At 39.7% G+C, this 15,662-nt stretch overlaps 1 protein-coding gene across 1 annotated transcript in view; it reads right to left on the bottom strand.

The window, feature by feature from the left end:
* The window catches only part of MAPKAP1 (MAPK associated protein 1), a 229,780-nt gene that overhangs the window by 198,487 nt on the left and 15,631 nt on the right, over window positions 1-15,662 (bottom strand). The window contains exon 2 of the mRNA XM_079705813.1: window positions 1,292-1,619. Within this exon, the coding sequence (XP_079561939.1) occupies window positions 1,292-1,550 (259 nt within the window). The 5' untranslated portion in view covers window positions 1,551-1,619. The remainder of the gene's footprint in view (window positions 1-1,291; window positions 1,620-15,662) is intronic.

Raw genomic sequence — 15,662 nt, 5'->3', positions numbered from 1 at the left:
ATAAATGTGAAGGGTACAGCCAAAGTAATATAATCATAAAGCTCTCAATTTTGCGGCATTCTCCTACTGAAATCCATTCAACCTGTCATAAAAGATATCATCTCAATAACTTGCAAGGAAGTCAGTTTCAACTAGAGAACTGAGAATCAATGGTTCTAAATTATATTCAAACCTTCACTCAAATCCTATTTTGATAAAAGTTCCTTTAGATACTGGGAAATGCTATTAATTATTTTCATCACGAGAGCAAATTATTCTTTGTAGATGTCACAGAATGCTGAATTCTGAACCAAAACCTTAACATGCTTTGCACTGTGAATTGTATCCTGCTCTACCTGCAGTACTCCTTTACATACATTTTACATTTGGACTGTGAAAATAAACATATAAATATTTTCAACGTTCTACTATATATCCTGCCATTACTTTTCCTGGGAGTTAGCAGGTTATTGCTACTGATTAGGAGATTATATTTTTTGATTATCTAAAAAAAATATTTTGTAGAATACCCTGTCATATTTGAACAACTAGATTATAAAGTCTAAATAATTTATCTAAGTAAAGGACTTGGTTTATCACATTGTCCTTGAAATGCTCCCAAAAAACTTAAGTGTTTCAAATCTAATGACTAAATAGATATATGCTAAAGTCGAGCATTTTCAAGCCACAATTATCAAAGGGTACAGATCAACTAAATAAAGGTAATGTATCAAAAACAGGGGCACCTTTTCTAATCTCACACCCAGTGTAGGAATTCCTACTAAAAGCAGGCCTAACAAATATTCAGTTGTCTCCCTCTGAACCCCATACCCTGCTACAATTCCTCCAAGGCAAGAACTGTCTCGGGCAGCAGCACCCTTGGCTGGTCAGCTCTCTGTATTAAAGTTTCTTTATCATGTCAACCTGAAATCTGCCTCCAGGTAGTCTGCCTACTGGGAATAATGTTGCTCTGTGAAGATACACAAAACAGTCCACTTCCCTCTCTACACAGTCACTTTTTAGAAACAGAACACTCCTCTCATAGCCAACTTTTTCACCTATTCTTCCTCTGTCTGCTTCCTTATCCCTCTTCTGTCTACCTCCTTCGAACAGCATCACTACAGAGACTCTCTCCATTCACAGTCGCAGAGATGGAGAGACTGCTTAGACTCACTGTTAAGTGTAATACATGCACATTCCTGTTAATGCACAGTAACTTTCCCCATTAAACCCATGCCAACGTTACGCATTATTCTATAAGATTGTTTACTGATTTAAAGCTCAGAAGACATGACTAAAAGGCAATGTTTACCTGTATTTGAGCGTCTTCTAATACCAAAGTCCCAACTTGAGGTAATATCGACTGACTGGGCATATACATAGCCCTGAGTCTCACCATTGCTTCCCTGAATTTCTGACCCACTGTCTCCAGGCATTGAAGGAGGATGAATCTTCTCTAGGTCAACATCATGATCAATGAGAACCATCTCACACATTCCTGTGTCATCACTGGTCACATGTGACTGTCGAATATGAGCTAGAATGATAGTTGGATTGTCCAAGAAGGCCATCCTTTCTGTGGGCCAATTTCCTTAAAAGGCTATTTTCTTCTCTTCATATTGTTTCACGGGCTCACCTACCTAGAAACACGATGTACACAGCAACATTTAAGAATAAGGCAGAAAATGACTGAATCATTTTTCAAACAAATTCAATGTGGTAAAATGCTACCTTGAAAATCAACATTTGTCCCTGTAGCTAGGAGCTTAAAAGGATTAAGTCCAAGTTGAAAGGAAATCCTTATAAGCTCTAGGGGCTACTGCTCTAGTCAATGAGATCTCCATGGTATCAGAGAAGATGGCTTACTCTTTTACAAAACAAGTAACAGTAACTCCTTAGGCCATTCAAAGCACATAACCACTGTTAAAACAATAAATTTTCCTTTCTTTCTCCCTTCATTCCCATGCAGTCTTCTCATTACTTTATAAGGTCATGGGGGAACAAGCTGTATCTTCCTCAAATGATGTGCTAAAGTATGAAACTGTGTTTCAGTTTACATTTCCCCCTCCTGCCATATGGTTGTGAAATGTCTAAAAGGGCACAGACAATGCTTTCTGAGTTACCAGGAATTTTACAAAAACGGACCACCAAAGTAATTTTGTTCAATAAATACATTTTCCTTCCTTCTGATTTAAGATAGTATTGTGCTTTTAAAATAAAACTTATTAATCAAACTTGTCTGCTACCAGATTAATTTCTTATTTTAGAAACCTAATTATAAGAACTGCTTCCTGAATCCTGTTAAAACTGTAATGATGTTTATTCTGAGAACAAAATGGTACCTCCTCAGTTAAATGGGAATACTCAACAAAGAAAATATTACAGAATAGTAGTTAGGAAACTAAGGGCCTATAGGCAGAACTGGGTTCAAATCCTGGCCCTATCACTTGCTAGCTATGTGATCTTGGTCAAAATAACTTTAACCTCAGTGAGCCTGTTTTCTTTCTTCATTTGTGAAATGGGGATTGCAGGGAAGAAAGGATATATAGATGATTAGGTAGGTAAAATGCTCAAAAGAACAGCTGGTACATAATTTTAAATTAGCTGTTATTAATAATAATGATGATGCTGATGGTAAAAATATCATTACCAACTTCAGTTTTCAATTCTTGTTTAAAATAATCCTAAAATATATCAACAATTTATCCTTCCCTCGTTAAGTTCACAGCAGGTAAAGTAAGTGCGTGCTTCCTTTGTAACAGAGGACTCTGCAGGTCATCTGGGTCACCTCCCTGCTCCTCTAAAACCATTATGAAGTGCAAGGAATGTGAACGGTAGACTGAATATGTTCCTAGGAACAGTCCTAGAAGATATTTATTTTTAGAAAGACCTAGAACACCAGATTTTCTTGTCATTTGTTTCTTCTAGAAACGGAACACAGGGGAAAATCTAGTTAAAAAATCATTATAGGGCTTCCCTGGTGGCGCAGTGGTTGAGAGTCTGCCTGCCGATGCAGGGGACACGGGTTCGTGCCCCGGTCCAGGAGGATCCCACATGCCGCAGAGCCGCTGAGCCTGCGCGTCCGGAGCCTGTGCTCCGCAACGGGAGAGGCCACAACAGTGAGAGGCCCGTGTACCGCAAAAAAAAAAAAAAAATCATTATAGCTAACTGAAGTTTTTAAATTTTTTGTCTGGCAACATATCCTTCTATTAACCTCACCTGGTGGATCTTAAAGATACTGAGATTAAGAGTAAGTTTGACTAAGGAGCATCTCTGATCAAGTGAATTACATTAATTTTCATTTTTTCCCTTAAATATTCACTAAGTACTTATTTTACACTGAAGCTAATAGGAAATGCAAAGGTGAGTAAGGTATGCCTGAGTCAAAAAGTTTATACCCTAATATGACTTAGTATATTTCCTAATATCATGGGATTCTTCTAAGTGTCAAATTTCTGAGACATTTAGTCGCAGAAACATTAATGTCAGCCCACCACTTTAAGTGTATTAATCAGAAAAATTACAGAAATAAAGGGGAGCATTTAAGTTTCACTTGTAAAAATAAGTTCTTATATAACCACAAAGACCTATACAACCATAGATGTAGTTATGACAGTATTTGTTTTGTAACAGAACCATGGAATCACAGATCAACAGATCTACAAACATCTTTGTAGTAATCACGACAAGCATCTTCCCCATGAAAGTAAGGCAACTAGGCACCAGCACAGGGGCAGGTGTTTTCAACTTCATATTGATTAGTTCTCCCCCGCAAAAACAAGGGCTTTCAGTGAGAAGCCACATATTTAATGGGTGTTCTGGCACCAAAAAGTCAAAGGACAAAGCGGCAAAACTATACTGGGGTACCTTCAACAGAATCTTTTTCAGGAAAATGAACCTGTTCCATCACCTCTTATGAAGAAAAGAGTTATGGGCAAACACTTCTGAAGGCACATACCAACTCCCTAACTATCCTAACAGAACAGAGGCCCCCAAAACACCCTAACATGAGTAGGTATCTTCTCTATTAGTACACTATGACTTCATACAGTGAGGAATCTGTATGAATCACTCAACAAATATTTATTCAGTTCCAATTCTGACAGGGAACTCCCACAGGACTGCCCTGGGAAACATGTTTTCCACCTCCTATGATGTACTTGAGGATTCAGACTGTAAGTTCCACAAGGACAGGGGCCATAATACCATATCCTTTCTGGCAACAAAGAATCTTACACACAGCTGGAATTCAATAAATATTGCTGTCTGACTTCCAAGGACTACACAATTTTGTTTCAGAGATAAATCATATATGAGCATGTCGTGTGTAAGTGTGATTATAAAGAATTGCTTTTTAAAAAAATTAATACAGGTACAAGAGCTTCTCTACAATGTGCCCTTCAAAACTGTCACCCTTCAAAATTGTCACTATCAACTTATTCCAAAACTACTTTTCACAACCAAAAGAATGTTTTAAATCACTTGGACAGCAGCAAATTATCATTTGAAGGTAGATTTGATTTCTAAAACAAAGATATTCCGAACACAGACAAAAAAGCAAGTTATTTTCTCTGATCAGTTGTGCAAAGATCAAAGATCTTTAAAACCAAATGCTGGCAGGGGTTCAGAGAAATGGGCACTCTCCGTGCACTATAAGAGGGAATGAAAATTGGGACTTTTTAGAGGGTAATTTGGTAGTATATATCAAAGTGTAAAACATGAATACCCTTTGGAGAACCCCACTTCTAGGATCTGCTCTAAGGAAATAACTGCAAAAATGTTTATCTCAGGATTGTAATACTGAAGATCTGAAAGTAACCTAAATATCCATCAACACTGCATATGCCAGGACACATACATACAACGGACTACACAGTAATTAAAAATACTTGGTAAAGAATGGATAAACAAAATGTGGTACACACATACAATGGAAAGTTATTGAGCCTTAAAAAGTAAGAAAATTCTAAGACATACTACAACAGGGAAGAACCCTAAGGACATTAAGCTAAATGAAATAAGCTAGTCAGAAAAGGACAAATGCTTCATGACTCCACTTATATGAGGTACCTAGAGCAGTCAGATTCATAGAGACAGAAAGTAGAATAGTCTTTGCCAGGGGCTGGGGGGGGAGGGGAGAATTGAGAAGTAAGTGTTTAATAGGTATGTGTCAGTTTGGGAAGATGGAAAAGTTCTGGAGATGAATGGTATTAATGGCACATCAATGTGAATGTGCTTAATGCCACTGAATTGTATACTTAAAAATGGTTAGGGGGCTTCCCTGGTGGCGCAGTGGTTGAGAGTCCGCCTGCCGATGCAGGGGACATGGGTTCATGCCCCGGTCCGGGAAGATCCCACATGCCGCGGAGCGGCTAGGCCCGTGAGCCATGGCCGCTGAGCCTGCACGTCTGGAGCCTGTGCTCCGCAACGGGAGAGGCCACAACAGTGAGAGGCCTGCGTACCGCAAAAAAAAAAAAAAAAAAGGTTAAAATGGTAAATTTTATGTTATACATACTTTACCACAATTTTTTAATGTCTGTGAAATGCCAGATTAAACAAATTTAAATAGGCTTTTTTCTTGCTGTTTAATTACAGCACTTCTCAAAGTTTCTAAACTACTAATGTATTATATATTGTGAATCTCCAAGAGGGGGGAATCCAGTAACGTAATGTATTCCAGATTCCAAACTTATCTGATCCCTAAACATTTTTTCCTCTAGAAACACTAAAACACATCAATGTATAACAGAGTTTCACAGACATGGTTTAGAGATGCTGCTCTTCACTTTTACAAATGGCCTTGAATGCCTTCCCTGAACATCACCAATTCTTGACTCTCTGAGATAGTCAATGCTTTTTAATATATACCATTAAGCTATCAGATAAACAATAATTAGATTGTTAGTAGATGTCCTACATTTCAGATTTTCCCACTTTCTAACTCCAGGTTCCTCAAAGCATAAAGATTTGTTTTACTAAAAATGGAAGCAGGGATTTCCCTGGTAGTGCAGTGGTTGAGAATCTGCCTGCCAATGCAGGGGACACAGGTTTGAGCCCTGGTCCGGGAAGATCCCACACGCCACGGAGCAACTAAGCCCGTGCGCCACAACTACTGAGCCTGTGCTCTAGAGCTCGTGAGCCACAACTACTGAGCCCACATGCCACAATTACTGAAGCCCGCACACCTAGAGCCTATGCTCCACAACAAAAGAAGCCACCGCAATGAGAAACCCCCGCTCACCGCAACGAGAGAAAGCTCGCACGCAGCACAGCAACGAAGACCCAACACAGCCAGAAAAAAAAAAGGAAGCAAAAGGGACAACCACAGAGAGTGGGAGGATAGTAAGAGATGTCCCAAAATGACATGGCCATTTTTAATGTACTGGATGGTCTCCTTTCATACTTCATTCATTCAACAAATATTTATTAAGTTCCTACTGTATGCTAAGTGTGGTTCCAGGTGCAACTTGGATGCTATTACCACTTCACATAACCATTTGATTTGTGTTCATTAATGACCATGTAACCTGCCTGTGGTAACTTGGAAGCATGCCCTAACAGGGGAGTAAATTTTTAGTAGGCTTAAATGGGTATCAAGTCTTAAATAAGTATATTCTTAATACTAACTTTATACACATACACTCTCCAAACTTTATTTGCAATGTATTATTTAAAAAACAAATACATAAGGTACAACACAGTAAAAAAGTAGATGAGCAAAGTGGCAAAAGGGAAGTAACTTAATATGAATCCATAAGCCAGTGCATGCCATGTACATTTTCTACAGGTAGAATGGAGAATCCCAGAAGCAAAAAGCAATGATAATAACTAACTTTAACTTATTATAAAAGCTAGACTTGTTTTTCCTTTTTACATGGATTAATTCATATAATTCTCAAAATAACCCCATAGGAGGGTAACTATTTTTACCCCCATTTTATAGATGAAAAAACTGAGGCAAAGTAAGAAACCTGCCCAAACCCAGACAGCTAATAAGTAAATAGAACCAAGAATCAAACCCAAGAGCTTGGGATCTTAACCACTCTATAGCCTCTCAAAACAAAGAGGAACAAAAACTACAACAGCTATAATAAACATGATTTTTTAAAATCCTGTTGTTGAGTTCCAGGGCCTGAGAGAAATTTCTCCCATGGGTCCTTGTGAAAGATGTAAGACAGTAAACGTGTTATGCAGTAGACTAGACCCTTAGCCTTCCCTCCACTAATGCAACAGTGATTTGTACAACAGCAAGAAATAAGCAGCACACTTAATAATTGTTCAAAACTAAAAATCATAAAATTTTACACATGAAATGAACTCCAGAGATCATCTACTTGTTGACCTGAAACCACAGAGAAGGGTTTACTTTAAATCCCCAGTTAGGTCTAAGTATCTTTCTGAAAATCCCTAGAAATTCATGCAACTTCAGCTACAAAGTCCATACCTAAAATATTCTGTCTCTTTAAATAACTCCACCAGAAGCAAATGTGCCCTCCTTATACTTCTTCACTCCCTAAGGACCTGAGATAGCAACGTGACTTCAAATGCTCAAGTCCAGCCAGTGGTTGTTCCTGGATTTTCAAAACACTACACACTCACTTCCCTCTGCCAGACAGACTTCAAGCTGCCCTCACCTGCAATCTGTGAAAACCTGTCTGAATAAGCAACAGCCTGGGGCTTCTCAAAGGTCTGCAAACTCCCAATCAAAAATTACTGCTGCCCCATCAATGTGTCATATAAATGTTGGCATGTTAATTGTGTATTTATAAGATTGTTAATGGTTAGTTAATTTACCTCCCACACTATTACTGTACTTGAAATGATTTAAAGTCTGCTGAGGGAGTTAACAACATGTAACAGCAGATGCAAGATTTTTTTTTTTTTTTACCTTTCCACACTGTACCCCGACTTCATGCCATTAGCATTAGGCACGTTGAACCTGATTCCTACACAAGATTCCTTAAGAATGTTATAGAAGCACTCACATTTATTTTGCACAACAAGAAATGATCACAAGTTAGAAAAACAAAGCCTTTTTATTCTGTACATTTATAAAAACCATCAGACCCTGTTTTTTACTAAGATTTCAAAGTTCTTTGATCTAATTAAAGTTCAGAATTCATAACCCCTGGAGTTAGAAAATAACTGAAATGACCATTAAAATAAAATGCACTTTATTGATTTTAAATCTCTTTTTCTAACTCTCTCCAATTTAACTCTAAATTAAATCTTCACTTATTTTTTAGAAGAGTAAAATTGAGCCATTTTTTCCCCTCAGGGAATTAAAATCTCCATGTGAATATGCCTAACTTAATTAAACAGTAAGCAGTGAGACCTTATATCTAGAGAGTTTAATTTTTCCCTTCACATTTTTATTTCTATACTTTGACTAAAAGTACTTACTAGACCAAATTACAACAACAGAAAACAAATGCTTATCTTCTTTCGAATAATATGGGATTCATTCACTAAACATCATTGAGAACTAGGCACTGGGACTCCTACAAAAAGGTACATGAACACTGGCCTGCATCCTCCAGAGGCTTACAGGCTTCAGCAGATGAGCTATGTTGTGTACATACATAACAGTAATATAAGGCAATATACTACCCGTCAAATAAGACACTAAGACAATATATTTTCCAAGAGACAAGAAAGTTACAGAAGGCTTTAGGAAGGAAGAAGGTGGCATTTAAGGATGGGCAGGCTTTCATTAGGCAAAAACACAAGGACAGTAACAGATGACAATTACTGAGCTTCTTACTATCAGCTGTACTTTTCATGTAACAACATATTTCATTCTTACTACCACCCCAGAAAGTAGGTGTTACTATTACCCCCATTTTATAGATTATTTTTAAAAATTAAGGCTTGAAGGCATTAAGTAACTTGCCCAAGGTCACTTGGTAGATTTTTGAGTCTTTGCAGCTCCTCCCATCACTGGGCTCACTTGTAATTTGCTGTGACCAACAGAATGTAGTTGAAGGAATGTGGGACTTCTGAATCTCGGTCTCAAGAGACTTTGCAGCTTCTGCTACAGCCTTCTTTGGACCATATTTGAATTATGGGAAGAAGCTCGGGATAAAAGACCAAATGCAGAGAGGCTCAGCCGTCGATCATTCCAGCTACTGTGATGCCACCCCCACCGTGAGTGACTGAGGCCATCTGGGACCAGCCAGACCCTCACCAATCTACCAGGAGACCAGGTCTCCTCTCCTATCAAATATCTCCTGTGGACAGAGGGAAAGGGACCCTGGCCCTTGATTTTTCTTTCCTTGTACCACTAACCTCCACCTGAAATGTCTCTGAATCTTACCATCTGCCAAGATCCAGTTAAAGGGAGACTGGTACAGTACAGTGCCTCTCAAACTTGTCCACGGACACACCTGAAGGGCAGAGGAGAGTAACCATAAATCAAGGTAAGAGAGAACCTAGGGGGAGCCACATAAAGCAACATGCTGTAAGAAATTTATTTTTAGAATTCATTCATATTTTACATTCTATCCTATAACATACTGAACCTGTATTTGTTTTAATAGAAAAAAATATTTTACCTTTGAATATAGTCACTAAAACTGATAGTCCAGGAAGATGTGCCTTGCTTACTTTGTGGCTTCCAGGACCGACTGGCATATACTGAGATTCTCATAACCCCATTTTGAACAGCAAGGTCTACTGGAAAAACACAGACTTTGGTGTCAGAAATACCTGACTTTCTGAAGGTAAAATGGTCCTTTATCAATAGATAACTCAAGATCTAAATATTGCTCAAAATGTTTCCTACAACAAGTATGGAGAACAACCATAATTAATAATAACACCAAACTATATATAAAGTTCTAAGCACAACTTAGACTGAAATCAATATTATAAAGCAGTTATTACAAAACCATCAGTATTTCCAGTGTTTTGAAATACTTGTTTATTATTTGAAATTGTTGTTATTAGCAATAGCTGTGAAACTTCAGACAACCTAACTACCCACCACCTCCACAACTCCAAAGCTGCCATCATTTCTGGCTGTTACAAGAAATCTGCCAGTTTGGTGCAATGTAGCCCTAAATTATTTTTCCAATGGGTGTTGTCTCTCTGAGATAACAGATTTGATTGACACTTGTTATGATAAACAAATAATTTTAGGTTTTACTTTAAGATTCCAGGTAAAAATGTTTATAGTTTTACCTAAAGAAATGAATAATGCCAAAGAAACTAGACTGCTTCTCCATGTGAAATTACCAGTGTAAGAGCTGAAACCATAAGTAACACTCAACTGCTACCATTCATTGATTTCATTCGACAAATATTTATAAAGCACTTACTATGTGCCAGGCACCAGAGACACAATGCTGAGCAAAAAAAATTGAAAAGACCTGGCTACTGCCTTCATGGAGCTAAAAGTACATATGGTAGTCAACATTTTAAGATGGCTCCAGAAATTCTTCTCTTGATATCCATGCCTCTGTGTTATTCCCTCGAGTGTGGGTGGAACCTGACTTGCTTCTAAGCAACTTCATCCTAAGCAACCCGGGAGAGAGATTTTAAGCCAGAGATTTTCCTGCCGGTATTGAAAAAGCAAACAACCATGTTATGGAACTATAAGGCAAGAATCTAAGAGCAGCCTCTAGGAGATGAGAGTGGTCGCAGCCAACAGGTAACAAGGAAATGGGGACCTTAGGCTGGAGTCCACTGACACCTTAATTTCATCCCTTTGAGACCCTTAGCAGAAAACCCAGCTGAGGGAATTCACTGGCGGTCCAGAGGTTAGGACTCCACGCTCCCACTGCTGGGGGCCTGGCTTCAATCCCTTATCAGGGAACTAAAATCCCACAAGCTGCGTGGCACAGCCAAAGAAAAAAGAAAGAAAGAAAAAAAAAAAGGAAAAGGAAAAAAAAAGAAAACCTAGCTGAAGCCACGACTCCTGACCCACTGAGAAATAATAAATTAGGGTTGTTTTAAGCCACTAAGTTTGCGGTAATTTGTTAGGCAACAACAGAAATGAAAATAGTGCAGGAAAACAGCCTAAGCCCCTTCACCTTCACGTACAACATTTAGGGCTCTTTACAACCCAGTTTCATTCACCTGCCCCTTCTCCCCAGAAGGCAACTCCCAGGAGTATTCTGAACACAATCCAGCCTTTGGTAAAGAGACTTCCTTTGTGTGAGATGTACCCTTATCCTCCAATACAAACCTTCTTCTTCTAAGTCCAACTCAAATATTTCTTCCTCTGTGAACCCTTCTCCAATTCCTAGGTTCCAAACTGTTTTGGTTTTTTTAAAATATAAATTTAATTATTTATTTATATATTTTTTGGCTGTGTTGGGTCTTTGTTGCTGTGTTGGGTCTTTGTTGCTGTGCGCGGGCTTTCTCTAGTTGCGGCGAGTCGGGGCTACTCTTCATTGCGGTGCGCGGGCTTCTCACTGCGGTGGCTTCTCTTGTTGTGGAGCATGGGCTCTAGGCGCACAGGCTTCAGTAGTTGTGGCGCGGAGGGCTTAGTTGCTCCGTGGCATGTGGGATCTTCCCGGACCAGGGCTTGAACCCGTGTCCCCTGCCTTGGCAGGTGGATTCTTAACCACTGAGCCACCAGGGAAGCCCCGCAAACTTTTTTTTTTTTTTTTTGCGGTACGCGGGCCTCTCACTGTTGTGGCCTCTCCCGTTGCGGAGCACAGGCTCCGGACACGCAGGCTCAGCGGCCATGGCTCACAGGCCCAGCCGCTCCACGGCATGTGGGATCTTGCCGGACCGGGGCACAAACCCGTGTCCCCTGCATCGGCAGGCGGACTCTCAACCACTGCGCCACCACGGAAGTCCCTGCAAACTGTTGTAAAAGCACTTTATTTCTACCTTTAATACAGTTAGTTGTATGAATATCGTGTTTAAGGAATTGCCAATTTCAAATTTTTTAATTCTAAATTCAGAGATGTGGTTACTCTGCTAAGGTATATATATATCTATATAGAGAGATACATATATATATCTCCCTCAATCATTTGCAAAGTTGTTAAAGACAGAAATCCCTGGACCCTCAACAACAGTGATACAGTGGTTCTAATGCAGTGGTTCTCAATTGGAAGGCAATTTTGCTCCCCTGAGCAAAGGTCTGAGGACATTTCTGGTTGTCACACTGGGGGTGGGTGCTATTAGCATCTAGTGGGTAGATGCCAAGGATGCTGCTAAACATCATACAATGCACAGGACAGCACCCACAACAAAGACTTATACCCTCCAAAATGTCAATATCAATAATGTGGAGGTCGAGAAACCTTGCAGTGATGTGTTGTTTGAAGCCACTAAATCTGTGGTAATTTCCAACCCCCGAATGGTTTCATTAATACCAAGATTAATACATACATATACAACTTTGCTACTAAAATCTATGCTCAAATCTTCGAAGGTGCTAAACAAAGTTCAACTCCTAGCATCTGTTTTCTGAAATTTTATCCTACCCTATGGAGAACCACAGCTCAAATTGCTACAATAAAGACAAGTTACATTCCTCCAAACTTATAACTTGATCTGAAGACTGTCACCTGGCCTCCTCCTACTCATTCTTCTAAATCCAGCTCAATGGTCAATTCTCTCGGGAAATCTCCCTGATGAATCCCACAGACCAGGTTAGCTGCTCCCATGTGGTCCCACTGTACTGCACTTCATCACTACTTCTACCAAATAATTAATCCAGCACATTGCCTGTTAGTAATACGTGCTAAGTGTTTGTTGAATTTATTCATTCAACAAATATTTATTGAATGCCTCCTGTGTGCCAGGCACTATTCTAGATGCAGAGAGTACAGCAGAAAACAAAGCAGACAGAAAGTCCTGCCCTCATGGAGTTCACATTCTAATGAAGGAGACAAACAAAACAGAGAATTAAATTATACAATAAGTTAGAAATGCTATGGAGAAAAGTAGCACAGAAAAGAGATCTAGGGCATGCTAGGTAGGTGGAGCCACAGCTGCAATTGTAAATAAAGTAGTCAAGGGATGCTTCACTGAGAAGGTGACATTTGAGAGTTAACCCCTGAAGATGAAAGAACAAGCCATGCGGATTTCTGAGGGAAGCGTGTTGCCAAGCAGGGGGAGTATGCCTGGCACTAAGTATCAAGGAGCCCAGCAAGGAAGCAAGTAGTAGAGGATGAGGTCTGAAGAGTGGGGAAAAGTGAGTAGAGCCTTACAGGCAATTCTAAGGACTTTGCTTTAATTACAAGTAGAAAGGAGAATCACTGAAAGACTGTGAGCAGCAATATGATCTAACTCACATTTTAAAAGTATCTCTCTGAGGACTTCCCCGGTGGCGCAGTGGTTAAGACTCCGAGCCCCCAATGCAGGGGGCCTGGGTTCAATCCCTGGTCAGGGAACTAGATCCCACCACAACTAAGAGTTTGCATGCCACAAGTAAGGAGCCCTCGAGCCACAACTAAAGGAGCCCGCAAGCAGCAACTAAGGGGCCCACCTGCTGCAACTAAGACCCAGCGCAACCAAATAAATAAATATTTTTTTAAATAATAAAAAATAAAAGTATCTCTCTGGTTGCTTTGTTAAGGAATGAATAAATGAATGAATGAATAAACAAAGAAACTAATCACACTTTAAAAAAAATAATAATGGGGCCTCCCTGGTGGCGCAGTGGTTGAGAGTCCGCCTGCCGATGCAGGGGATGCGGGTTCGTGTCCCGGTCTGGGAGGATCCCATATGCCGCGGAGCGGCTGGGCCCGTGAGCCATGGCCGCTGAGCCTGCGCATCCGGAGCCTGTGCTCCGCAACGGGAGAGGCCACAACAGTGAGAGGCCCGCGTACCGCAAAAAAAAAAAAAAAAAAAAAAAAAAAAAAAAAAAAAAAAAAAAAAATAATAATAATGACTGTCTGTACGTTGGTTTTCTCTTCTAAACTCTCAGCTCCTTAAGCACACTGTCTTAATCATCACTGTACTGCCAGTTTCTAGTAGAAAGTGGCTGGCATCCAGCAAGGGCTCAGTGTGGAATAAACAGACAAAACAAATCTCTCCTGTTCCCAAAGGGTGGCGCCATGATTTTCAAAAAAAAAAAAGGGCAAAAAAAAGGGCCCTTATCCATGGTGCTGGTTCAGTAGATAGTTCTCCTGCTACAGTCTAAGATGTATTTTCCTTTTATTGTCTCCTCAATATTTGAAGTTTGCTTAACCAAGTAGAAGAATTCAATAGTTATGTTAACCTGGCTCTCAGGTTAACCATATCATCCATTGAGGGAAGCAACACAGTTTATTGCAAGCACCACTCAGGAAACCCGACTTCCAATTCCCTAATTACCAGGGACCTACTTACATGGCCTTGGACAAGTTACCTCTTTAAAACTCTTTAAACCTGTTTTACACATCAGTCCATTTTTTGCATCTGTTAAATGGGGAGGATGAACTATTAAGAAGGGCCTTTTCAGCTCTCAAATTCTACTCCAATCACATGCGAGGTGGAGGAGGTGGAGGAGGTGGAGGAGGTGGAGGAGGTGGAGGAGGAGAATGTAATCGGATGTTCACCCAGGGTTCAAGTAAAAAGGTTTGTGTGTTTTTGCTTCATACTGTTTTCCCTCAAAGGCCAGAAGAATTCCACTGCATGTTCTACTTATATCACGGTGCCGTGGTTCAGACTCTAAGAACAGAGGTATGAGGAATTCCTTTTTTGACAAAGATTTTAATAGCATCAAGATTTTGGCAGCAAACCCTCTAAAAGGTAAACCACACTGACTGATTTGAGTGAGCACTATCATACCTTTTTCTAAAAAATGCTATTATGTATAGAAACTGCTTCCTAGAACTACGTTCTAGGAAGCGTTAAAGTTAGTAAACACATCTGGAATTCCAGGTTACTGCCTGTAGCCTGCGTAGGGACTAGCTATGGGATGACTTCAGGTGAGTTAGGTGCCTCCGCCTCTGTTCCCTCAGCAGTGAAATATCCATAACCTATGTGCTACTTATCCACCTCATAGGGATACTTACAAAAAGTAAAAAAGCACTATTCAAATCCAAGATGCAATATTCTTGACTCTTCCTGCTCTAGCTACATTTGTTTGGAGGGAAAATAAGCTGTCAACTATCAAACTTATTTATTCAACTCCTAATGAAGGAAGGACAGCATAAAATAATCTAAACTAGCAGATAATCCCCAAACTATTTTTCTGTGACTGTGAAAGGTGCCTTGTACTTTCATTTGAATGGCACTTTCATAACCTCAATAAATGGTAACTGTTATTATTATTAACAAAACTGCACTAACTTTGACAAGTATATTTTATATCTTCTAGATTACCTTTTTAAAAAAAACTATTACCAGATGGATCAAACATGAGGATAGAGCAGCAGGACTGGCTTCATTCTGCCTATAATGGTATACAGTTAGGGTGGGAGTGTTTCACAAAATACACTTTAAGTAGAATAATTAATTCTCTGATTCCAGAAGGCTGCTTACTTATTTACACTTACATCACTTACAAAACTGTTAGAGGTGGACTCTATTACTATTTATGTTTTACAAATCAGTAAACTGAGGCAGAGACTTGCCCAAGGCCCCATAACTAGTGAGAGGTAGAACCAAGATAAAACCTAGGCAGCCTGGCTCCACAACCCCTGCTCGGAACAGCTATTATATGCTGCCTCGAATTTCCAGGTTAAGTCCATTTCATCACACTTTGAATCCTCTTCTCTCACTAGTCTAGATAT

This window comes from Hyperoodon ampullatus (genome assembly GCF_949752795.1).
Source record: "Hyperoodon ampullatus genome assembly, chromosome: 6".
Lineage (NCBI taxonomy): Eukaryota > Metazoa > Chordata > Mammalia > Artiodactyla > Ziphiidae > Hyperoodon > Hyperoodon ampullatus.
This window is presented reverse-complemented; position numbering and strand designations above follow the sequence as displayed.